Source organism: Python bivittatus, unplaced genomic scaffold (assembly GCF_059951505.1).
Source record: "Python bivittatus isolate LINGU-HERP-01145 unplaced genomic scaffold, Pbiv_v1 ctg000390_np1212, whole genome shotgun sequence".
NCBI classification, from domain to species: Eukaryota; Metazoa; Chordata; class Lepidosauria; order Squamata; family Pythonidae; genus Python; species Python bivittatus.
In genome coordinates, this window is record NW_028277070.1 from 739,926 (window position 1) to 763,578 (window position 23,653).

Here is a 23,653-nt window from a genome sequence, read left to right on the forward strand (position 1 = left end):
GCTGCTGGGCGCTCAGAAAGGAGCAGGAGGAGGTCCTCTTCTTGCCCAGGGCAGGAGCTTTGGGGAAGTTGAAACAAGGCCCTGGTTCCCTTTCTGCTCACGAGGATGCTCTGAACTGGTAAATGTTTATGGAAATGTCACACACATGACAGTAAAAGGGAAGCAAATCCACAGAATACATTTTATACACAAAAGGTATATTTGTAAGTCACTCAATAAAGCCTGCTTTGTTGAATGTGTTTAGTTTTTTTTTTTAGGTGGAACAGGAGTGAGGTGGCTAAATAAGACAACATTCACCTATTTTGTCAGATATTTATGCTACTCTATCAACCTATTGGATGCTCTCCAGAGGATGGAAGGAAAATCCATGTTTCGATGATAATGCAATTTAAAATTTGATTCCTTTAGGGAGAAGCAGGAGAGATCGTTTCACTCCCCAACAGCCAGGAAAGAGATGGTACAAATTGCCAGCCGCTGCAAAGCGGCTACAGACGGCATGTCCAGCCCTTCTGCGTAATGCAGGAAAGCAACTTTGGAGGCTCGGAGCTGATGGAGCACAATCGGGGCCCACCATTGGCCTCTGCCTGAATGGAAAGCAGGGTTGTGCTTGACAGTGAAAAATGGAAGCCAGGAAAGGGAGACTTCCAACCCACCAGATAGAGCCCACCCACCTTTCCAGGCAGCCCATCATCCTTCACAGCGCTGGGAGTGCAGGAAGAGGGTCTTTGCATCTTGCTTGTTCCTCAGTCAAGACAGGTGGCTGTCCTGAGAGATCCCACGGAGGGCTTTGCTCTCCCAACCTGAAGGGCAGCTGCCTGCCTTGGAAAGGCCTCCCCTCTTTGGTGGGAGAGGGAGGGGGAGCAGGGGAACCCGGCAGTTGGCAACCAGTAAAAAGGCTGGGCTTGGAGGGGCCCAACGAGGCCTTGGGGGTCAGCCTGCTGCTCCACACAGAAAGCCAGATGAAAGTCCCCCACCCCCAGACAGATGCTATCTGGTCCTCACTTGGACATAGCCCACCAAGCCCTCCTGCAGTTAGGAGGGTCCTGCTATTCCATGACTTGTATTCCGAAATGAGAGAGAACTATCTTGACCTGTGCGATTCCCTCTCGGGTAGTTGACCAGTGCTGTCGGTCACTTGTCTGACCTAAGAACGCGCCCAGCAACATTGTCTGTCTCCATAGCATCTTTCCCCCAATCATCTTCGCTACCCTTTGGGACGCGCCTTGAGTTTCTCCGAATCCTTAAATACTGTGCAAAGAACTGAACACAAGACTTGAGGCGCAGTTTGGTATTAATACCAAATAAAATAAAACATCATCTGCGTAGGAAACTACTTTTCTATGGTTTCTATGGTTCAAGTTCCTCTGCCTCCCTTTTAGCTTTCATTTTTCTTTCCTTCTTGGACCAAGTGAGGCTTCTGGACTGAAGCCCACTTTAGACCACGTGGGTTGACTTCCTTGGCTCCTATCTGGTTCTGTCATCTTGCCATCTTTACCCTTTTGTTCTTAAACAAAAACATTAAAACATTTTGTAATTGTTTTAAACAATTTGTAAACCACCCAGAGTTGCTGGGAGTTGGGAGGCATATACATTTCATCGATAATTCCCCATCTTATGCCTTTAATGTTTATTTCCTCAGTGAAAAATTCTGCATTTGTTAAATTTAATTATTGAACTTTCAGTCTACTTCTGTAACATTATCAAATATTGAAACTTATTTCTATCTTCTGGGCATCCACCCTTCCACCCACGTACACGTTACTACTCTGCTGTTCCTCCAAGTCTCCAATAACCATGGAGGAGCCGAGGACTCGGGGCCGAGACGTGTCTTCCTGCTCTCTTCCTTGTGGGCATCGTCCTGCCAGATCGTCGTCATACCTAGTAAATCATATTGGCCTTTCTGTACTAAGTACTTGTCTTGTTTATATCTCACCCTTGGTCTAAGGCAGTTATAATCATTTTTAGAACAGGACATGACCAAATAATTCCATTTATTGTGGGAGGTTTTAGATGTTTGTCTCCATGCCCCATTTACAAAACCACTTTTGCAACTGAGGAGTTATCAAGGGCAGCTTTTAATACAGGAGACCGGTCAGGGAGTGACAGGTTCAAAAAAGCCAGAGGGCCGCAGGGCCCATCTAAAGAAGAATTCTCCATTCCTGTAAAGATGGACACGTCTTGAGAGATTCCTCCTCCTTTCTATGAGTAGAGAAGTTACTCTCTGATAACACTGGGCACGAAGTTGGGCTGGACAAATGCAGCAAGTTCCTCGGCATACATCTTGTACCTTCCAGTCATCTGGAAAGGGGAAAAAAACAAACTGCTATTTTCATGCACTAGCTGTTGCTGCAAAACACCTCCTTTTAAAATGGTGCTTCAGGTCTAATGGCTACTCTGTTTCTTAAGCAATTAATGTTAGTATCCTATAACAAGGATTAATTTCCAGGATTAATTTACCAAATGCTTCATAAAATAAATTACTCCCACCATTATATATCTGAGCAAAACAACAGCATGCTCAAGATGCAATAAACCACAGAAATATAGAGCGGCGAATAAGCTGTCCCCAGAATATGACATGAAAAGTACTAGTCAGAGAAAGCCTTATCCCCACTCTGCAGGGTCCCTTGTAATGGTGCTTAAATATGAAGACCCTACAAGATGGCTGGCTGCAGGCCAGGGCCAAGACTAAAACCATCGGGGGGGCGGGAGCATGCTCTGGAGCAAGGTGGGCAGTGTTTTGGTAAATCGGTGCTTTCTGGTGTCTCATGATTAGCTCCCACCCCTCCCAAAGCTCCTTTGCAATAGCTCCTGGTGGGGCCACACTGGCACACGGCTCCAGCGTCGTCATGGGAACACTGAAGGTGTGGAAACCATTATACTCCACCCTCCACAGGGTCTCCCATTTTTTACACGGGATCACTCTAAGTATATAGGGGACATATCCAGATATAAACAGTTCTTGGAAGAGGAGAATGTCAGAAGCAGTAATGTAATCCAGGAAGGAAGCCTCCAGGTCTTTACTTTTCAGCCAGTCATGTTCTAGGAGAGGACAGAGATTAAATCATGAACCTGCAGGACTCCACTGGCATCAGGGACCTCAACTGGTGACCCAACTAAACCTTTGGGGGAAATGGAACCTATATCAGCAGCTAAATCCTGGGGGGCAAAGGTCATCCCTAACAATCGATCCATTTGGCCCATGGAATCTTCCGTCAACAGAGGTGAAGAAGCAGAGATCTGAGAGAGGCACAGGCCCCCAGACCACTTACTGCAAAGTTGGTCACCCTGAGATCCTTACCTTGCAGAATAGGAGGTTGATATGGGAGGAGCTGTATCCTGCCAAGCCCTCTTACTTGCTCTGGACTCCAAATTGTTTCCAGTCACAATGAACTTGAGCTGGCAGATAAGCAAGACCTGGTTGTAATTCATGGAACCCTCACAGACACAGTGGGGCAAAAAAGTATTTAGTCAGCCACCAATTGTGCAAGTTCTCCCACTTAAAAAGATGAGAGAGGCCTGTAATTTCCATCATAGGTATACCTCAACTATGAGAGACAAAATGAGGGGAAAAAATCCAGAAAAATCACATTGTCTGATTTTTAAAGAATTTATTTGCAAATCATGGTGGAAAATAAGTATTTGGTCACCTACAAACAAGCAAGATGTCTGGCTCTCACAGACCTGTAACAACTACTTTAAGAGGCTCCTCTGTCCTCCACTCGTTACCTGTAGTAATGGCACCTATTTGACCTTGTTAGCAGTATAAAAGACACCTGTCCACAACCTCAAACAGTCACACTCCAAACTCCACTATGGCCAAGACCAAAGAACTGTCGAAGGACACAAGAAACAAAACTGTAGACCTGCACCAGGCTGGGAAGACTGAATCTGCAATAGGCAAGCAGCTCGGTGTGAAGAAATCAACTGTGGGAGCAATAATTAGAAAATGGAAGACATACAAGACCACTGATAATCTCCCTTGATCTGGGGCTCCATGCAAGATCTCACCCCGTGGGGTCAAAATGATCACAAGAATGGTGAGCAAAAATCCCAGAACCACACGGGGGGACCTAGTGAATGACCTGCAGAGAGCTGGGACCAAAGTAACAAAGGCTACCATCAGTAACACACTACGCTGCCAGGGACTCAAATCCTGCAGTGCCAGACGTGTCCCCCTGCTTAAGCCAGTACATGTCCGGGCCCGTCTGAAGTTTGCTAGAGAGCATTTGGATGATCCAGAAGAGGATTGGGAGAATGTCATATGGTCAGATGAAACCAAAGTAGAACGTTTTGGTCTAAACTCAACTTGTCGTGTTTGGAGGAGAGAGAATGCTGAGTTGCATCCAAAGAACACCATACCTACTGTGAAGCATGGGGGTGGAAACATCATGCTTTGTGGCTGTTTTTCTGCAAAGGGACCAGGACGACTGATCCGTGTAAAGGAAAGAATGAATGGGGCCATGTATCGTGAGATTTTGAGTGAACACCTCCTTCCATCAGCAAGGGCACTGAAGATGAAACGTGGCTGGGTCTTTCAGCATGACAATGATCCCAAACACAGCGCCTGGGCAACGAAGGAGTGGCTTCGTAAGAAGCATTTCAAGGTCCTGGAGTGGCCTAGCCGGTCTCCAGATCTCAACCCCATGGAAAACCTTTGGAGGGAGTTGAAAGTCCGTGTTGCCCAACGACAGCCCCAAAACATCACTGCTCTAGAGGAGATCTGCATGGAGGAATGGGCCAAAATAGCAGCAACAGTGTGTGAAAACCTTGTGAAGACTTACAGAAAAAGTTTGACCTCTGTCATTGCCAACAAAGGATATATAACAAAGTATTGAGATGAACTTTTGATATTGACCAAATACTTATTTTCCACCATGATTTGCAAATAAATTCTTTAAAAATCAGACAATGTGATTTTCTGGATTTTCCCCCCCATTTTGTCTCTCATAGTTGAGGTATACCTATGATGAAAATTTCAGGCCTCTCTCATCTTTTTAAGTGGGAGAACTTGCACAATTGGTGGCTGACTAAATACTTTTTTGCCCCACTGTATTTTGTATCTGGTGAAGGTTCTGGACCTTCTTCAAAGATAATGAGTGATAGTAATGCATGATGGCCACAGGAGGATGAACCACTACCAGCTAAGCAGCTCACCCCTAAAGCTGAAACTGGTAGGTTATTCTGGGCTACAGAAGCTGCTCAAGGCTCTAATTACAGTGATCGATCCAGTAGCCGCATAAGCTGTGCATCTAATCCCTTGAATTAGATGCACATTTTCCCCCCTCGAGTTCAACACTAGCAATGTGGAGATAGTCTGGAGGTTCTGTTCATCTGCACTGTTCTTAAATAAGTAATATGGTGGGCAGTACTTGAAAATATCTCCATCTTCTTAGATGATTCTTTAGGGAGTGAGAAATATGACTTGCTGGGGTTATTGTGATGGAATTATTCACAACTATTATTCAGTGAATTATTTTTTCAAAAGGAAGGTTTTACAACATTTCAAAATGATGACGACAATGAATGTATTTCCCCAATCTAGACAACACACATCCTGTAACAGTCTGGTTCCCTTAGCGAGAAAGAGTAATGTATTATTTTCCAATTGTTGGTGATACCGTATTTTGCAGATCCTGCAAAATGTTAACCTTCCCAGAACAGATGTGTTTCTCCAGAACACATATATAAAAGATTATATTCAGGAAAATAGAAGCCAGCAGACTTCAAAACTCCCAGATCAGAAATACACATTGAACAGTTTAGAAAGATGGAAAAAATACTTACCTTAAAATTCCATTTATCGCTAACTTGTCTGCAAAGATTTAGATCCATCTCTGCCACCAAAAGCCCATCGTGGGTTCGTGACAGTCCTGGGGTCCGACTTCCATTTGGAGCGGCTACATAACTTGAGCCATAAAAATAGCCCAAGTCATGATGGGCTTCATAAATTAATAAAGAAAGAAAAGGATGCTTTTAATATAGCCAGAGATCCAACGCAGTAGAGTGTGAAGATTTCATGTGACCGAGATATTTAAACCCACTTAGTCATCCCCTTGCCCAGCTGGCATCCAAATTAAAGCACCTCAGAGGGAAGATGAAGAGAGGCCACAGCTATCAAGTGCTCTTGAGAAAGAATCAGCCTTCCTGTCACTTAAATCCATTAATCCTGCCCTCTGGCATGAGACGGACATCTTGACTTTCCAGCTGCAGTACTTGAGTGCTGTCATCCTCTCTTCAGTAATCTTTTCTCAGGGCTCTATCAACCCATCTATCTGACCATCCATTAGATTTATGTCTGATTTCTTCAGCTCAAGGGGTGTAAGTAGCATTCCCTTCCCCAAATTCTCCTACAATGTCCTTACAAGGTAGGTTGGGCAGAGAGAGCCACTGAGTGAGTTTCCACAGCTGAGGATGGACTCGAACCTGCTCTCCCCACTCCCACTCCGACACCTTCACCCTAACGTTACACTGGTTCTCCCAATCTGTTCTCCTATCACATTTCTTAGTTGCCTGTTCATCATATTGTCCTTCACAGAAGCCCCTCCAGTTTCTCTGAATCCTTCTCAAAACTCCGATGCCCAGAACTGGCCACAGTTAGTCAGTGGAGAGCGGAGTAAAATTATGATTTTCCATGTTCTGACAACTACCATGCACTTCTACTTCCAGGTCATGATCAGGTCATGATCAGTTACAATTCTAGATTCTTTTTGCGCTTACTTTACCAAGCCATAATGCATCTGACTTCTTTTTCCTCAGTAAAGAACTTTATATTTATAACCTAATGTATTTCCATTGTTGTTTCCAAGCTACTTCTCTAACCCATCAATATCACTTTCTTAGGAAGGAAAGGCAGGTGGAGGGAGGGCAGTGCCCAGGATTTCAGCCCTCAAAGACCTGGGGGAGACAAATGGGGAGGAGCTCCTGCAGATTGCCAGCCAGCATCCCTCCACCCGAAAGGAAGAAGCCATACGCACCGGGTTCTCCATCTCCAGATGTAAACGGGTTTGGGTAAACTTCCTGTAAGAAGCCAAGTGGTACAAAATGAAGAAAAGGCACACCAGGTTCCCCCTTATTCTAATGAAACAGGAGGAACAACGTGGAGCAGAACAGGCCACGTTAGCTAACAATCATTGTAAACCCAACAGCCCCTGCCTGCCCTTCAAGCATTTATTTTCTCAAGTTGCCTATTGGCTCTGAGGAAGGAAGGTGGGCAGCAGACAGACCCGTACCTGTCCCACCCGCCATGACGGGCCGGGGGAGCATGGAGGGGCCTGGAGCCTCCAGGGGAGGAGCCCCCACTGGGGCAAAAAGCAGAACCGGAGTTGGGAAGGCAAAGGCCAGCCTCCTCGCAGCACGTCTCCACACCGGGAGGGGGCATTTTCAGGCTCAGTGTCCAATGACCGCCCCCAGGAAGGAAAGGAAGAGGAAGCTCAAGCTGATGGCAGAGGTGGAAGAAACTGTTCCTGGACTTCTCTGTTCAGCCCTCCAGAGAGGACAGTCTTGATACGGCTCACTTCCCGATGGAGATCTGGGCCGGGTGGGAGGCAGAGGAGCTCCTGCTCTCAAGGAGTGGGACGCCTAAACCTGCCAGTCAGGGAGGGGAGGGCCGAAGGGCCAGAACAGCTGAGCCAACGCGGCCCGTCTCTGTAGTGGAGGTGATTTCAGGGTCTGAGGAGACTGGAGCCCCAAAGGAAGCCCCGTCCCCTCCCTCGGCGTCTCCAGCATTCGCCTTGCAAGGGCTTGTTTGCTCTCTCCTCCGCTGCGCAAAGGGCTGCCACCCCTGGGTGTCCTGCACTTTCTCCAATGGGAGCATCTCCCCACGTTCTCTCCTAGCATTTGGAGGCGGAGCTTCTGAACGCCATTTTTGCAACAGTGTGTGTGCGCGTGTGTGTGCGTGTAATGCAGGTCCAAGCTCTAAAAAACAAGTGCAAGGCCGTCTCTAGCCACTTTCCCCACTGGACCAGATTAGATCCCCCAGCTAGCTGATGTCCTGATTCAAATGCCTACTGAAAAGCTACATGCTTCTCCCAAAGCAATCCTGTGGAGAAATGCAGAAAGAAAATGGGGACGGCAGCCAAGCGTTTAACAGATGCCCCCCTCCCTCCAAATGATTGATTAGTCACTTTTATTCTAAGATTAAGATTAAAAACTGGTTCAGTTGCAAGAAAGAGTTTGCACTACAGGAGATAAAATAAGTCTGCATACCGAAAGACACACTGAGCAGGTGCCGTGACCCCCTAAAGTCATGAACGGTGTGAGCACCTCCCAGCAAGACAAGCATCCAGCTGGGCACCTGCAGGCCAGGATGGTCGGTCAAAGCTGAGCCATCCAGAGCTTGGAGCTGGGCCTCCTTTGCCCTCACCCCAAAGGCCCCTGGGACAGCCACTTGGCCGGGACCAAGTTGCCCTCGCCTGGTGCCCCCTTCCCTTCCTCCAAGAATGGCTCTTTCGAGGGGCAGCGCAGAGATCCTGGCACCCAGCTGGCCTAGCTTCATGGCCTCCTATGGGGCGACCTTCTCCGCAAGGGAGAGGGGTTCAACACCCTGGGAAAAGAGAAAGGTGAGGCAAGGCAAGAGGTCACCGCGGGCAAGGCCGCTGAAGAAGAGCCCCCGCGCCAGCATCCCATGCCTGGCCTAATCCTGCCCCAGCAGCTGGGTGTAGGATGCTCACATCCAGGAAGATGGAAACAAGAGCAACCCTCCTCGGATTTGCTCACAAGCACTGTTGTGTTTGTGGTGCTGAGAAAAAAGATGAAAGCATCAGCGGGAGAACATGGGAAGCAAGCAATGAGCTCAGAGCATCTCTAATCCTCCTGTGAAATTCCAAGAAGGAGGCCTGGCGATCACGGTGCAGGACACCCTTGGCCTGGTAGGATTCTGCCTCATGTCCTGCTGGTGACACTCCGCTGTGCTCTCACCGGTGACTCCTGAAGCAAGCGCCCGCGTTCTCATCACCAGGAAGCTTGCCCAAGTGAAGGAACTGGGGAGCCTTTCCATGCCATTCCAGTGAGGCCGTGGCCACCTACTGCCCCTCAGAGATTCAATCCCCAGCTTTAATCTTTTGCCCCTCCTGAAGTTTCTTGGAAGGAGTGTAAAGGGGAGAAGAGCCAAAACTGAGCAGCCCTTTTGCTCAGGGTCCTGAGCAGTTTGTCCTCCTCTAGTTCTGTCCTCCCCACCCCCCAAGAAATGGTGAGAATGATGCGCCTGGGAAGAAGCACAAAGGGACTGTGAATGTTCCCCACATGCACGCCTTACAGACTTAAGCATACACACGGATGTCTCTACCTATTCTGAATCAAGCCTTTATTAAATATTTTTCACCTATAGAATTTTGCTTTCGTTTCTTAAATTTAACTATGTTTCATGTGCACTGCTCTGTATTTAGCACAGGACTGTTTTACAGAAATAGACTTTTAACCACAATATTGTTAACAAAGCGCTTAAGACTGGCTTAAGGTTGATTCCTGGCATGAGCCCCTCTCCCCCACGCTCCTCAATGGGGGAATTACATACTTTATGCAATACTATAATGTTGCAAAGACTATTTTCTTTAAAGTGACAGTTTCCGAGCCCCAATCCTCGGCCAAGGAGAAATGAGAGCCTTACCGTCCCCACACGGTTGATGGCGCAGGTGAAGCAGTGGTTGGCAATGGCAGCATCTCTTGCCTCAATGGGCCACAGGGATTCGCTGTAAAGGCCACCAAACAAATTATATTCTGTATACACACCTTCTCTTCCACCCACGTGGCTTGCTAAATGTGTCCAGGGCACCCGCTGCCCACTGGGCACACTGACAGACATACAATAAAATGCAGCAAACATCTCATAAGACCACAAATAACCAGGAGCAGAAAATGAGCCTGCCCCATAGAAACAAGGAGCTGAAGAAGAGGCTTAGACGTGGTGAAGGAGACACTCTGAAAGGCCACGTCTTGTCCCTGCCGCGAATGGGGAATTCAGCACAGCAGAGCCATAGGGGAAGCGGGCCCTCGTTGGAAGTCAGAAGCTGCATTTGACTTGCGCCTCAAAGCAAACTCAAAACCAGTAAAGCTGTTTCTGATGGAAACCCACTGCCATGTTTTGCACCGTCTGAAAATTTCTCCAGCGCTTTTCAAGGAAAGCCCCGCATACGACGTTTCACCGTTTGAATGACAATCTAATCCTTCCCCAAGAGTGAGTACCATTGCTTCCCCTCGACTTTCCAAAAGAAGCGGTGATCCTAGGACCACCGGATCCACATACCGGATCTTTCGGGGGCGGCAGCAGCACAGGTTGCACCCTGAATTCCTTAAGTAGATTTCCTACTGATCACTGAGGCCTCTGTCTTGTTTGTTTGGACTGAACCATGGTTTGCTTATTTTCACCCAGCCCCTCACTGCATTCAAACCAAAATGTAGGCCTTTTCAAGCTTCTTCCCCTCCCAACAGGTAAAAAAGAGAGATGGAAAAAGTACTGGGGAGAGCAAACTCCATCAGGGAGCTCCTCCAGGTCTTCTTAAAAGACTCCTCCGGGTCTTCTTGACCTTAAAAGAAATATGATGGTCTAAGAAACCTGTCATCTGAACATATAAAGCTAATAAAAATTAATCAGGAGGAACTTGCCTGTAACTAATTATCTGAGAGGTTATTGGTGAGCTCGTGCACACAGGTTACATGCTTATGAAGAACTCCTATACGTTTCCTGCATAATCTTGGACTGTTCTTGTTAGATGGGGGACTGATGCTTACCTAGTAAGGCCTTAAGTAAGGTTGCATCTTGGCTGTTTAACTTCTGCATTTATGTAATGTAGGTCCCTCAAAGACTTCCAAGGGGCATAAAAAAGAGCAGGTTCCCCTGTTTTAAGTATCTGCACTTTGTCTCGCAATATTTGGGGAAGTGACCAGGTTGCTCTGAAGGTCCAGATTTCAGCAGAACTACCAGCTGCAGTGAAAAATTGGAACCTGAGGCACTGGCGCAATTCCTATAGGGAGAGCAGTTAAATCCAGCCATCGATTGTAATAAACCGGGGAGCATACATACACACACACACACACACACACACACACACATACAGACATGCAGAGAGAGAGAGAGAGAGAAACTGAGTTAGCAATGTTCTAGTTCTTCTTCTAGTGCTGCTTCCTCGCCTCCTTTGACAAAGTGGGGCAACCTGCACTGTTGGCTGTTTTGGAAGTCGCTGCTAGACGTCTCGTCGGTGCAAGCAGCAGCTCTCAGAGGAGTCGGCCGACACGCCTCTGCCCAGGCTTCTTCCTGCATTTCCAAAGAGAAGACACGGGGAAGGCGCCTTCCTTCTTTGGGCTCTCCCGGCTGGATGGGGCAGATCGGGAGGAAGAGAGAAAGCTGCACGAGCCAGGGAAGAACGCAGAAAGTGCTGCAAGACAGACTGAAGGACCTGATCTTCTTTAGACAAGGGTTTTTTTAAAGACAGACAAGTCACAAACCTGAATCTAACCCAAGAGACTATCTGAATTGCCATCTCATTAGGCATACTTGCAAAACCCTGGTATTCACGAGATTTATCTAGCTTTTTTATACCACTTTCTGCCATGAAGGGTAATATAATGATACCTGAGTTTGCCAATAGTGGCTGAAGGATTAAAGATGATCTCTGCTCCATTCAAACTATACATGAGCCAGTTGAGGGGATGATGGCGACCGAAGCAAATGTTCACAGCAATCTTCCCATACTGGGTCTCGAACACGGGATGTCCTCTGTCCCCTTCCATGTAATATGTTGACTGCAAAACAGAGGAGCCGTCACCTCGGGACTGAATCGCAGAACAGAACTGTGGCGCTAGAAGGAGCCACATCTATTCCCACCCTCTGCAAGAACACGCATTAAACCAGGCTTGACAGGCTGCTGTCCAGCCTTGCCTTAAAAATGTCCAGATGGAGATTCCACAAGCCTCTGCAGGGAGACTATTCAGCTCAGAACTTACTGTCCAAAGTTCTTCCTTATGCTTAAATGAAATCTAGGTAGCTGCAACCTTATTTCTGTGGCCATGGAAAATGGTTCCAGACCATCCTCTAGGGCAGGGTTCCTCAACCTTGGTGACTTGAAGATGTGTGGACTTCAACTCCCAGAATTCCCCAGCCAGCCATGCTGGCTAGGGAATTCTGGGAGTTGAAGTCCACACATCTTCAAGTCACCAAGGTTGAGGAATCCTGCTCTAGGGCACCCTTTCATGTAACTGAACACTGACATGTCTCTGCTCAATCATCTTTTCTCCAGACTGTCCTCAAGCCCTGTGTCATCTTTGCTTTCCTCTGAATCTGTTCTGTCAATCAGCTTCTGGAAATGTGGTGCCCAGAATCGTATGCCACGTGTGGCCTCACCAGTGCTGTGTAGAGGGGAATAAAGTTTTCATGTTCTTTGATGCAGTGTTTTTTCTGACACAGCTCAGAATTGCATTAGCCCTTCCAGCAGCCTTCTCACACTGTTGGCTCACGTAGCTGGTTGCTAGTGGATACACCCAAGTCCTTCTCTGACATAGTGTTTCCAAGCCATGAATCCATCATCTTGTATGTGTGTCCTATATTTTCCGTCCCTAAATATAATACTTTGCATTTCTCACAGTTGAAGGACATTTTGTTCCACTCAGCCTAGACTTCTAAATTATCCATGTTAGATTGCAATCTCATTCTGTCTTCCTGGGTGTTGGACAGACCTCCCAGTTTTGTGAATTAGTCTTTCAGCAGATGTCTGGGTAACTGAATCTCCCATCACAACCACTTCATGGTTTTTTGAAGCTTCAGTTATTGCTTTAATAAATCTTCTGACTGGTTTGGTGGTCTGTAGCAGACTCCTAGCAAGAAATCATTTCTATTAGATTGCCCTTTTATCTTAACCCAGATGCTTTCCACATTTGTATTACCATCAGGACAGGGAGCCCCTGGAGAGGTCAGCTCGTTCCTGATGCTCAGTACTACACCACCTCCTCTTTTGTGTTGTGTGTTCCTCTGATGCAAGGTGTCCACATCAACTCCAATGTTCCACTGGTGGGATCTCGTAACCCTTGTCAGATCTTTGGGCCTCATGATATCCATCTCATTATTGTTACCCATATTTCAAGCTTTAGTGCAGAGACAGTTCGACTCTTCGACTCCAGTCTCCCTTCTGTTTACTTCCTTTAATCCATTACCTACCAATTCATTATTTGCAAATGGTTCTCTAGAATCTCTCTAGAAACATCCAAGATACACTCCTATCCAAAAAAGTTCCCTTCCTTGAAAAAAATATTAATTAGCAGGAAAATGGGCCAAGTTAGGGCACAGAACAGGCCGAGGGATCAATTCCAGCCCCCTGTCCCATCCACTTAACCCTTTGTTGCTACCAGCATAGCTCTAAACTGGTTGCCAAAAGCTCCATATATGATGTCCTGGCTAATTCTGAAATTAGTTTTGTCCATTTCTTCCAACAGCAGTTGGGCCATTTTGCTGGACTTTGCACAAACACATTCCTACGCAGGCTATGTCCAGTCCCATCTACGAGGACATATCACCGGCTCCATACAGGACTGAAATGTCAACAGGGGCCTGTCCCAGTGAGTTTCCTCCTCCCAGAGACAGCGCCCCCGGCCCTCAGTCTCTCTTCTCAGATGTGCTTCCGCATGAGACCCTCGCAGCTGTTCAGCACCCATCTTAGTTTTCAAAATTCACTGCTTGATCCGAGGCACAGTGCTTCAGAAGACACGACGAGAGCTCTCCCACTCTCAGAATGCCCTGGCCAGGTTAAGCACTTCTGGAGCAAAGGGGAGTGACTGGCAATGCTAGACGGTGTGTCTGGAGGGGAGGGGAGGGGAGGGGAGGGGAGGGGAGCCAGGGCCAGGGAGTGCCATGCCAAACGTCTGCTCCGGCTAGGCGGGTTGGCTACCTAATAGCTTACAGATTTGCAGCAATGGTGACAGGCGGCTTTGCCCTCTGCCCATCTGATCAGCCAGGGTTAGGTCACTGTCACAGTTTGACCATTAATAAAAAGAAATCTGCAGTAGAAAGTAAATTTCTGTACAGCCGGTAAAAAACATGGGAAATACAGCAGCGAAGGAACTGTTCCAATTGAGCCCCCAGTTGCTTGGGGAGCATACATGTCTCCCCACTAGAAACCTGGTGGCCATGTTTCCTTCGTTTGTTTGTTTGTTCATTTGGTCAGGAGAGCGAGACATAATGGAATCTCTTCCGGAGAACCTTTGCCCCAGAGGAGATGCGGGCAGTTCACCCAACTGCTATCACATGTACCATCTTGCTAAGTTAGATCGATGCAGCCTCGTTGGACCTTGATGAGGCAATCAGCATGACCCAGAACATGCTGCAAAGCTCCAAGCCAAAGTCCCTCAAAAGCACCCCCTGGGCTTTTGCATCTGATGCGGTCCCACAACGGGGCTGTTCTGACTTGAAGAATCACTTCCAAAATCCTTGAAACAGCCCATTTCACACTTAAAACCGGCAGTTTTGCCATCAAAATGGGACGCTGCATGAAGTCTGCCCTGGAAACCTTTCAAAACAAAATTCTTTACATACCTCTGTCCTCCACCAAACCCCCAGATCTGGAATGGCTCCCCTCCCCTGCCAGGTCTGAGTGAGGAGGATGGATGCCACCCAGCTTCACCCCCTGCTCCAATGATTACAGCCTTTCCGTGCTTGATGCCATTTTTTAAATTTGTGACGCTTAGCTAGTTCATCCAATATTGTCTGCTTTGAGAGCAATGGTTCTCTAAGATCTCTCCACACTCATCAGCCACTTTCTGCTGTTGGGATTAAACCAAGGCCCTTCACCCTGCCAAGCAGGAGCTCTTCCCCACCCAAGACTCCCTCCCTCAAGCAAAGTGAGAAGGGTCAACCTCCATCAGTCCTGGAAATCCTTACCTGCCACCCCAGTCCCTGAAGCACCGCCCCTGCACAAGCAGCGAGACCCTCCCATTCCCCATCCCCAAACCCACAACTCACCTCATTGAAGTCTCCCACCCGTGGGATGTGATTCTTCCTGCTCTTGCCAAGCACAGAACCAGAGTTGGAAATGACCACCGCTGTATTCCACAGAGTTTCTCCATGCGCAGCGTCTCTTTCCAGGATGGGAGACACCACAACCAGATTGTGCTGCTTAGCCAGCTGCAAACAAAATTATACTGTATTCTATGCAGCACTTTTGGGGCTTTGTTTACTCAGAAAGGTGGCAGTACCAGAAACTGCAATGGTTGAGCAGAATTGCAGGATTTTTCAGAGCATTTCTGAGATCATGCCGAAAACACTATGTCAGGCTTCACCAAATCAGCTTTCATTGCTAGAAACACAGCAACTATCCTCTCTGTGCAACTTACAGCAAATGAATTATATGATTATCATTTCTGGAAACAGTATTTTGTATTACATTTCAGCCTTGATAAGTCATGTCTTCCTTGATCTAATTATGTTTTCTCTTCCTTCCCCTTGTGTCATCTTGTTCTCCCATTTGCCTGCATGTTTACCACAACTCTCCCCGAGATGCAATTAATCTCACTTTTACTCTCACCCATTCTTGAACTTGTGTTTTAGGGAAAATAGTAGAGATGCAAACCAGAGCACCGTTGACCCTCTGAATTCAGCAAATCATTTCACAGAATAAAATGCACCCCTCTCGAGAAGGGAAGCCGTACTTTCTGGCAAGTTTACTGTGGATGCACATACCTGCAGCCGCTGCAAAGATGCAGCTTGCTTCCTATTAGGAGGGGGCTGGAGTCCACCCATTTTTTACTGAAACAAATAACCTGGAGTCACACAGGAGCACCAGAACTATATAGTTCTCATTAGGCTAGCTTCCTTCACCACACAATCTTATAATCCCTGTGCAGACCAATGTCCCCTTGAGTTAAACGGGGCTGACTCCAAAATAACGGTGTGCACAATCACAGGCAGGGTCAGTCATATCCTCCTTCTGGCAAACAATTGCTGGCCCCTGCAGTGGAAGATATTCATTGTCCTCCCAATTTGCAGAGGGATGAGAGAACGTATAAAGGAAATGCACTGTATGAACACAAAACAGTACCGCGCAATACAGAATTGTGTGCTGTGCACAATCTTAAAAGAATTCTGGAAAGTATCTGCAGGGAGGAGGAAGCAAAATGGAGTTCTCTACCTTCTGGCAAAATCTTGTGGTTGGTCCATCTTCTGCTGACTCAGCAAATTCAGTCCAAGGCAGCCTCTCTCGTGTACAGAAAGCAAAAGGCATGGCTAGTGAAACAGCATAAAAAGAAATGAGCACACAGCTTTGCTCTGGTTAAACAAAAGAGTTTTCTAAGCTGGTCACTTGTTAGGAAGCCCGCAAACACGCACTGGCTTCTTCTCTGTCGCTAACTCAATCACCTCTGTGAAGTTGGAAGTCTAAACCTGGGGGGTCACTCTGCTGTTCTACGTTCCTTACAGTCAAGGTCAAGTATTTGCAAAATAGTCTTCCATTTAAAAATGCTCAACTTCGCTAACAGAAAATACTAAAGCAAGCTCCAGAGGAACACAGGAATGTGCCTTAGATCAGGTCGAGCTTTTTCCCCATCGAGGCCTGTCCCATCCCCTCTGCTGAAGCCAGCAGGGCTTCTTTTTCCCGTCTCCTGTTGCTCGACAGTCTTTTGAGCAGAAATTGCGGGGCCTAGATCTGCAGCTCTCTGCACATGCCCCAGAGCTGAACAACAAGGTATCCAAGCCATAGCCATGTGCGAACCCCACCATAACGCGGAGTAGCATAGCTAACTGCACACACTGGGGCCACTGCCTCTTCTCTGCCCACAAGCAGAGATGGAGGAGGGAGAACTTCCCCGAGAAGACATCAGGGGCTCTCTCATCCTGGCCACCCCCTTTGCCTCTCCCAAGCGACAGAGAGGCCTCCCTCCCTCCCACCGCGGCCTCTCTGTCCAGGCAGATCTATCCGGAGCTACGGCCCGGGAAGAGTTTTCAGGAAGGGGCGCTTCAGTTCAGCCGAGCCCGGGAACTTCTCCCTCTGGCCTCTTCCCCTAGTTTTTGGTCCTGCCTCCTGGCTAGTCCTTTGGCTCTGGCTCCTCTTCAATCCAGATCAGACATGAGATTCCATAATGAGTTCGCTATTCTTTTCACCACTCCTCCGGGTGATGCGCCGCTCTCTGCTGAAACAGTCCTTGTCTTCTTCATTCGAGATGGCTTACACTGTAATAAATCTATTTCCCTTCATGGGGTTATTTTGCAGTACAATCAAACCTACCAGACAAGGTTACTTTGTGTCCCCCCTGCACCTGGACGTTAGCTCAATGCAGTCCTTCTACCTTTCCGGCCTTCTGCTAAGACCACCCTGGCTTTGGCTACTACACTGTTCTGTGAATCGGAGCTTTGACTGGGCAGGTGCCAGCACGGAGAGGCTAAACAATCTGCTACTTACTCCAGGCCTCTTGGAAACAGATCACATTTACTCCACACATTTCTGCCACTTCCACAATCTCTTTTATGCGTTCGTGTAGCGCAGTTACCTAGACAGAAGCGGCACCACAGGTCAAAACAACCTATTGTGTTAATAAATCACTATTACTTTCCTTTTGCCTCCCAGGCTCACACACAGGTAAATGCCAAGTGAGGAAAAGGGTAGAGGAGATGCCCACTGGAGGTTGCCAATGATAGCGAAGGAGGCTCCTTAGTGAGTCCCACACTAAAGACGTCTTAAGAGATGCAAAGGACCCTCCCCACTTTGAGAGTACAAGAGCCAGCCGTATCTGAAGGAGTCCGGAGAACTAGATGATGAACAATGTTCAACTTCTAAACGCAGCCGGGGAAGGGGCAGAGTCCCCTCAAGCCGAGGGGGTCAGGGCGACCCAATCACTAGAGTCCTGCCTCTGCCACGGAAATCATGGAATCAAAAGCAGCTTCTTCTTCCTCCCGAGAAAGCCTTGCTTTGCCACTGGAAGGGCAAGGGGTGCCCCGTATTTCATCCCATTAAAGCCAGGACACAGTTGCTGTAGGACCTGCACACCCCAAGGTCACATGCCATGCCCAGAGTCATGAGCAATGAGAAGGTATCAAAATATGACAGAAAAATAAACTGCCACAGCTGTTGAGTTATATAAGGTACTTCATTACAATGACTTTTTGAGAAATTACCGTAATTAAGTACATTACAGTGGTACCTCGGGTCATGAACGCTTCTGTTCACGACCAATTCGGGTCATGAACAGCACCATTCGCAAAATTTTGCTTCGGTTCGCGAACGCCGGATCGGGTGACAAACAGGATCCGCGGCCATTTTCCCTGCCGTGACACGTGGTCGTGGCTTCCTGTAGGGAGGGGGACTCTCCCTCCCAGCAATAACCACCTCTCCACCCGCCTTCCTGTCCTCCACGCCAGAAGTCGCGTCGAGCAAGGTTAGCGTTCTCTCTCTTCATACTGTACTTTGTGTCATATTTTTGTGGTTTTAAAAAAAAAATACATATGGTTCAGAACAGATTAACCGTAATTACATTGAACCTTATGGGAAAATTTGATTCGGGTCACGACCAGTTCGGGTTGCGACCAGAGTCGTGGAACGAATTAAGTTCGTGAACCAAGGTACCACTGTACTTGACTTACAACAGTGGGAGGCTGCAAAGGCTTGTGATCTTGTCAGGAAGGAGGTATCTTTTGTGGACTGTATCAGAGGATCTGCCCAAGTCCCAGCCCTAACCCTAACCCTAACCTCAAACCTCAGGCTGCCCCACCATCTCATCGCCCCCTCCTGAACTTGCAGAGCGAGCAGGAGGAGCTTCCTTCTCCCACATCAGGCACCACACCTCCGTTTGCACCCCAGTCCCCATCAAGCCACCGGTGTTTCCAACTGCCAAAACGTAAAGGCTCCTCTTTTTCGTTCCAGCTGTCCAAGGCCCCCACAGATTGGTAGTGAATACCGAGGCTGCAGCTATCGCCTCGACAAGCCCTGCAGCTCGTACCTGTTCGGTGACCGGCGCGTCGGTGGCCAGAGGAATCTTGTTCTGGATCAGCCCCACTCGGACCAGGCGCGGCTGCCGCAGCTGCTCTGGAGCAGCTTCAAATCTGTGGCCCTGCAGCTCAAACCTCCTTTCAGCGGCAGCCGAGTGAGCTTCCACAGGCAGATCCAGCGGCCTGCAATATGTTGGAGGAAAAGGAAGAAAGCTTCATTTTTTTCTGCAATTAACTCCCGCATCTGCATTTTCAGACTTTTTACATCCTAATGAAAAGTGAAAGACGTAATTGGATAGAGGAGTAAAATACAATAGTAGAATACAAGTAAGTAAACATAGGATCTAAAATGTCACGGAGGTTAGTTTCTCAACATATCCTTAGCTATGTATAGTTATAACACACGTAAGACCCCGTATTAGAGAAACTTCTAAAAGTCTCCGTTTAGCTTTGTGGAAGCACTTTTTATCTCCTTGAAAGCGACAGCTGCTTTCCCAGCGGGGCGCCCAGGATCCCGAGCGTGGCCAGAACGAAGAAGGCCGACATTCATGCCCGCCCCCCCCGCCTTATTTTCCACGCGGCTGGCATAAAGGCGGACGGACCGGGCGCCCCCGTCCCCGCTTGTCCCGAAGAGCAATCTCTGCACAACGCCGGGGGCTGCCTCTGCCTCCCATCGCCGCGGCTTGAAGCCCCCCGGCCACGGCACGCAGCTCCTCCGCTCCGGGCAGTTCCGTGGCGGGCCCGGCCAGCGCGCGAAGCCCAGAAAGCGAGCGGCGGCTTCGGGCCAGCTGCCGGGGCCCCGCCGAGGGCCTCCTGCGGGCGGGGCCGGCGTGGCTCGGGGGCAGCCGGAACGCGCTCCCCCTCCGCCGCCGCCGCCCGCGCCCCAAAGGCCGGCCCGAGGGCAGAGCAGCGCTGCGCTGCGCTGCGCGGGGCCAGCGGCTCCCCGACTCGCCCAGCGGCCGCTGCCTCTTCGAGGGAAGCGGCGCCCGCGCCCAGCGCTTCCGCCGGGCGCCTTCCCGGGTCGGTCTCGGGGAGCCGCAACGGAGGAGCCGGGCGGCGCTCGGGGGCTCAGCCGGGGGGCCGCAGCCACCCCCGGACCCGCGCCAGGCAGCTCCCGGGGACTGGGCGGGCTTGCCCCGAGCAGCCCCCGCGGCGCCCAGCCGGTGCCCGGGCAGAGCGGCGCCCTCCCCGCGGCCCGCCGGCTCCTCTGGGTCCCGCCGCCGCGCACCTGAGGGGCTCCCCGAAGAGGAGCCGCCGGACCTCGGCCAGCTCGGCGGCGGGCAGGTGCCGCTCCAGGCACCGCTCCAGCGAGTCCAGCCGCGCCGCCATCGCCCGTCCGCCCGTCCGTCCACCGCGCCCACCGCGCCCCCTCGGCCTGGACGGCGGCGCTGCGCGGATGGGCGGGGGACGGGCCGGTTAACCATTAAGCCTCTTCGCCGGCCGTCGACGCACGGGAGGCCCTCGCGCGCGCCCCGCCCGCTCCGGGGGTTGCGGAGGGCGAAGCTCAGCGCCGGCCAAGGGCACGGCGGGCGGGCGGAAGGCCCTGAGCGGCAGGCGGGTCGCCCGCCCTGCCCAGGCCTGGCACATCTCAGCCCCCCAGCAAAGCCGGGGCAAAGGGCTGGCCTCCGCTGGTCGCTACTCCTGGCACAGCGGGTGCCCTGCTTCGCATTTCTCATGGCTCCCTGCGATGCCACGCTTGGCCCGGCTCCACACAGCCCAAGCCAACACGGCGCCTTGCGGCATAGCGTAATGTGGGAACCAGCCAAGGAGAGAGCGACGCGCCCCGCGAACACTGAGGCGCATCTCCTGGGGGGGGCTAATGCAGAGGCAGCTCCTTTGGATTTTATGCCCCCCCCTCCCCACTTTGGAATCCAGCGGCAGAGTTGCAGTCCCATCCCTGCCAGGGTCTGGAGGGCAGGGGGTCTCTGTCCGCTACTCCCCACCCCATAGCAAACCCTTGTGGTTCAGCCGGGTGCTGCGTCTGGTGGCCAAGCAGCTGCCCCCCCCCCCCCGTGTTGTTTAATACTGCCAGGCCAGGTCTGGGGATCCGGCCCAACCCGCCGGCCCCAGGGCTCCGCTTCCAGCCGGCCTGTTTCCAAGCTCTGTGAGGATGAGCCCTCAACCTGCCCTCAGTCGGGTTGAGGGCCACTTCAACCCTGCACTGTGGAGGACGGACACAGGCCGTGGCCGTCCCCAGGAGGAAAATGAGGGGATTTCGCGCCAAGGCAAGAAAAGGCAACAAAGCAGGAGGGGCTCCTGCCGAAAGAAGCTGCAACCAGGAGGGTTTTTTTAGCTATGTGGTGCTGGGCCACGGCTCGGTGGGCCTTGTCCCCAGATGGCTTCCCACTGTCCCGTGGTTCTCCTTGGGGCCACTGGCCCCGCTCCGGGATCCGCTGCAGCTCCGGGGCAGAAGAGGCCGAGGCTGCCGGACCTGATTTGGTGTCCGTCTCCTCAAGGAGGTTGCATAGCTGAACTTTTCCTTTTCTATTCTTAGCGTGGACTTCCAGCAAGATCCCTCCCCACGGCTTGTTTGTTTGCAAAGCAGCCTCACTCCAACTCCAGTACGTGCCTAAGAAGCTGACTTGCCGGCGAGGCGGGTGGGATGAAGACGGCGAAAGCCGATCCCATGAAAGGAGAGATAACTTGAAAAAAGGGCTTCCTTTTTGTTCATGTTAGCTTTGACCCCAAGAATTACAGCAGCTTAACTCAGCTGAGAAGGAAGCCCTTTTACTTGCAGGGCGTTTTGTTTAGAAAAAAGCAAAGTTTCTCAAGCACCAAATACGATCGCTGCCCAGAAATGCACGCTGCAAAAAGGGCAAAATACCTGTCTCCGAACAGGAAGCAGCAGGGGTGTCCGCAAAGCAGGTCAAACAGTCAAAGTGGCACGCACTCAAAACTCCACCTGGCACACATAAAAGCAGGTGGAGCTTTGAGCATACCATTGTAGCCACCATCTTGACTTTTTTGACCAACCGATCCTGTTTCCCCTTTTAAAAAACAAATCTGGGTAGCAAAGTTGAAACCCCCTTCCCAGCACCACACCCACCCAAATTGCCATGCCCTGCTGTGGACCTGCCGAGCTGCTTTGAGCAAAGAAAAGAGAGTGTGTAACCTCGGGATCCGTTTCCCACACACTACGTGTCTTTGGTGGCCAGAAGGAACGCGGCCTCGAAATAACTACAAACAAGCCCTGGATTTAGGCCAACCTGGAGAAGCGACCGGCTGAAATTATACCGAGCGTGCCAAGTAGTTCCATCAACCAAGCTGGGTCAATATTCCCCTTAATGGGCTCTGGTTGTTCTCTGCTTTTCTCCAGTTCTGTAACAAGAGCCTTCGCTTTCAGCAAGAGACGCAGAGGCTTAATCACAGATGTCTTCTGGTCTGCTTCAGGGCGAAACCGCTGGATCCATCACCACGGGCTCCATCGACAAGGTCAGGCCTTGCCAGCTGCCACTGGATGGGCAGGATGGAGAAAAGCTGAAATAAGCGCTTACCTTGGAAACTGGTTTTCAGCTCGGGGACAACCCTGGGTGGGTGGGATTTCAGGGGATGAGCAAGGTTATTCCAGTTATAATATTTGAGGAAGAGTAAGGAAGAATCTTGCCAAAGTAAGTTGGTGCTTATTTCTTGATGAGGGGATTGCCATGTGTGTGGCCCAGTGTGAGAAAAAAAGTAATTGTTACAAAAAGAGATGAGAAAGGAAATTTTCAGCCTGGGAGTTTAATTTTTTCTTTAAAGCATGAGCTATGGGTGTGTCCCACCAGATTTTTTTAAAATTTCAGTTTGAGTTCCATCTTCTTCCATCCTTTTATTGCTTCTCTGGACTAGAACAATCAGAATAAGTCTGAATGCTCCCGTTTGTTTCTCACCCTCTTTCACATAAATGAATGGTGAACATTTTCTCCCCCCACTTATGGTCATTGCGGTGCAACTCGTCACCTTGGGGCTGGATCAACTGCAACAGCGCAGGCTCAGACCGCTCCTCCCCAGGGATGGGAATCTATTCTAAGCCTTAAAATCTGTTCTGAGTCACCCCGCTCTTCCTTGGGAACTTGGCCTCAACAGAATCCAATATCCACACCTAATTGCTGGGCATGGGAACATCATGTCACAGGGCAAGGACTGAAAGTCTCTGATGCAGAGGAGGGAAATCTACGTGCAGCCACAGGAAGAGTTTCACCTGACTTGGACAAAAGGTCTACGTACTCACGAGTTGCTTCTCCCCACCCCCGGTGGGATTCTTCCCACATCTGCTAAAAATATGATCTGTTCCTGCTGACCCTAAAAGAAAGGTGGCATTCTTGGTCCCTCCTCGTTTCTACCTGGGCTGGCAGGTCCGTGCTCCCACTGCATACGTGTATCATGTGAAACGAGACTTCCTTTTCTCCATTCTGAATCTAGAGGAGGCCCAAGTACTAAGAGCTGTATCTGCTTCAAATAAAACATGGCTATATTTATGGGGGAATTTAAATAGTTCTTAGCTTGCTTAATCACCATCAGATTTTGCTAAGCGCTGTGCTGAAAAAAAAGGCTTTTAGTTGCAGCTAGTTTATCATCTTCTAAAAGGGGCTGAAACAGAGCTCCGTCAGCTGGGCAGTCTTTCAAGTCAAGGGTCCTTGCTAGAGCACATGCTGGGGACAGGGCAGACTGACAAAGCCTTTTATTTAGTTGCGATCCACAAGGGGATAAGCAGCACACCCGACCCAGCCTTAGAGGCGCTGTGAACCTCTGGGCAGGAGTGTGAAGGAGATGGTC

The 23,653-nt window shown here is 49.8% G+C and overlaps 1 protein-coding gene across 2 annotated transcripts; it reads right to left on the minus strand.

Moving 5' to 3' along the window:
* Window positions 1-2,052: 2,052 nt before the first annotated feature.
* Window positions 2,053-20,347, minus strand: UPB1 (beta-ureidopropionase 1). Of its 2 annotated transcripts, XM_088143738.1 has the most exons (11): window positions 20,127-20,347; window positions 18,910-19,081; window positions 17,376-17,463; window positions 16,110-16,204; window positions 14,945-15,106; window positions 11,570-11,739; window positions 9,608-9,689; window positions 6,978-7,020; window positions 5,788-5,942; window positions 3,302-3,399; window positions 2,053-2,298 (listed from the first exon to the last, which is right to left on the minus strand). In XM_088143738.1, the coding sequence occupies exons 1-11, from the start codon at window positions 20,225-20,227 to the stop codon at window positions 2,295-2,297; spliced, it is 1,170 nt and encodes a 389-aa protein (XP_087999864.1). In that variant the 5' UTR covers window positions 20,228-20,347; the 3' UTR covers window positions 2,053-2,294. The 2 variants fall into 2 exon arrangements, with proteins under 2 accessions (XP_087999864.1, XP_087999865.1); XM_088143739.1 differs by lacking the exon at window positions 3,302-3,399 and having other exon boundaries at window positions 20,127-20,340.
* Window positions 20,348-23,653: the final 3,306 nt, after the last annotated feature.

Coding starts and splice junctions, on each gene's coding strand:
- UPB1 (XM_088143738.1), bottom strand. CDS start 20,227: ATGGCGGCGCGGCTGGACTCGCTGGAGCGGTGCCTGGAGCGGCACCTG. Junction 9,690..11,569: donor GCCACTATTGGCAAACTCAG/GTATCATTATAT, acceptor TGGCCTTTACAG/CGAATCCCTGTGGCCCATTG. Junction 5,943..6,977: donor ATCTGGAGATGGAGAACCCG/GTGCGTATGGCT, acceptor TAATTTATGAAG/CCCATCATGACTTGGGCTAT.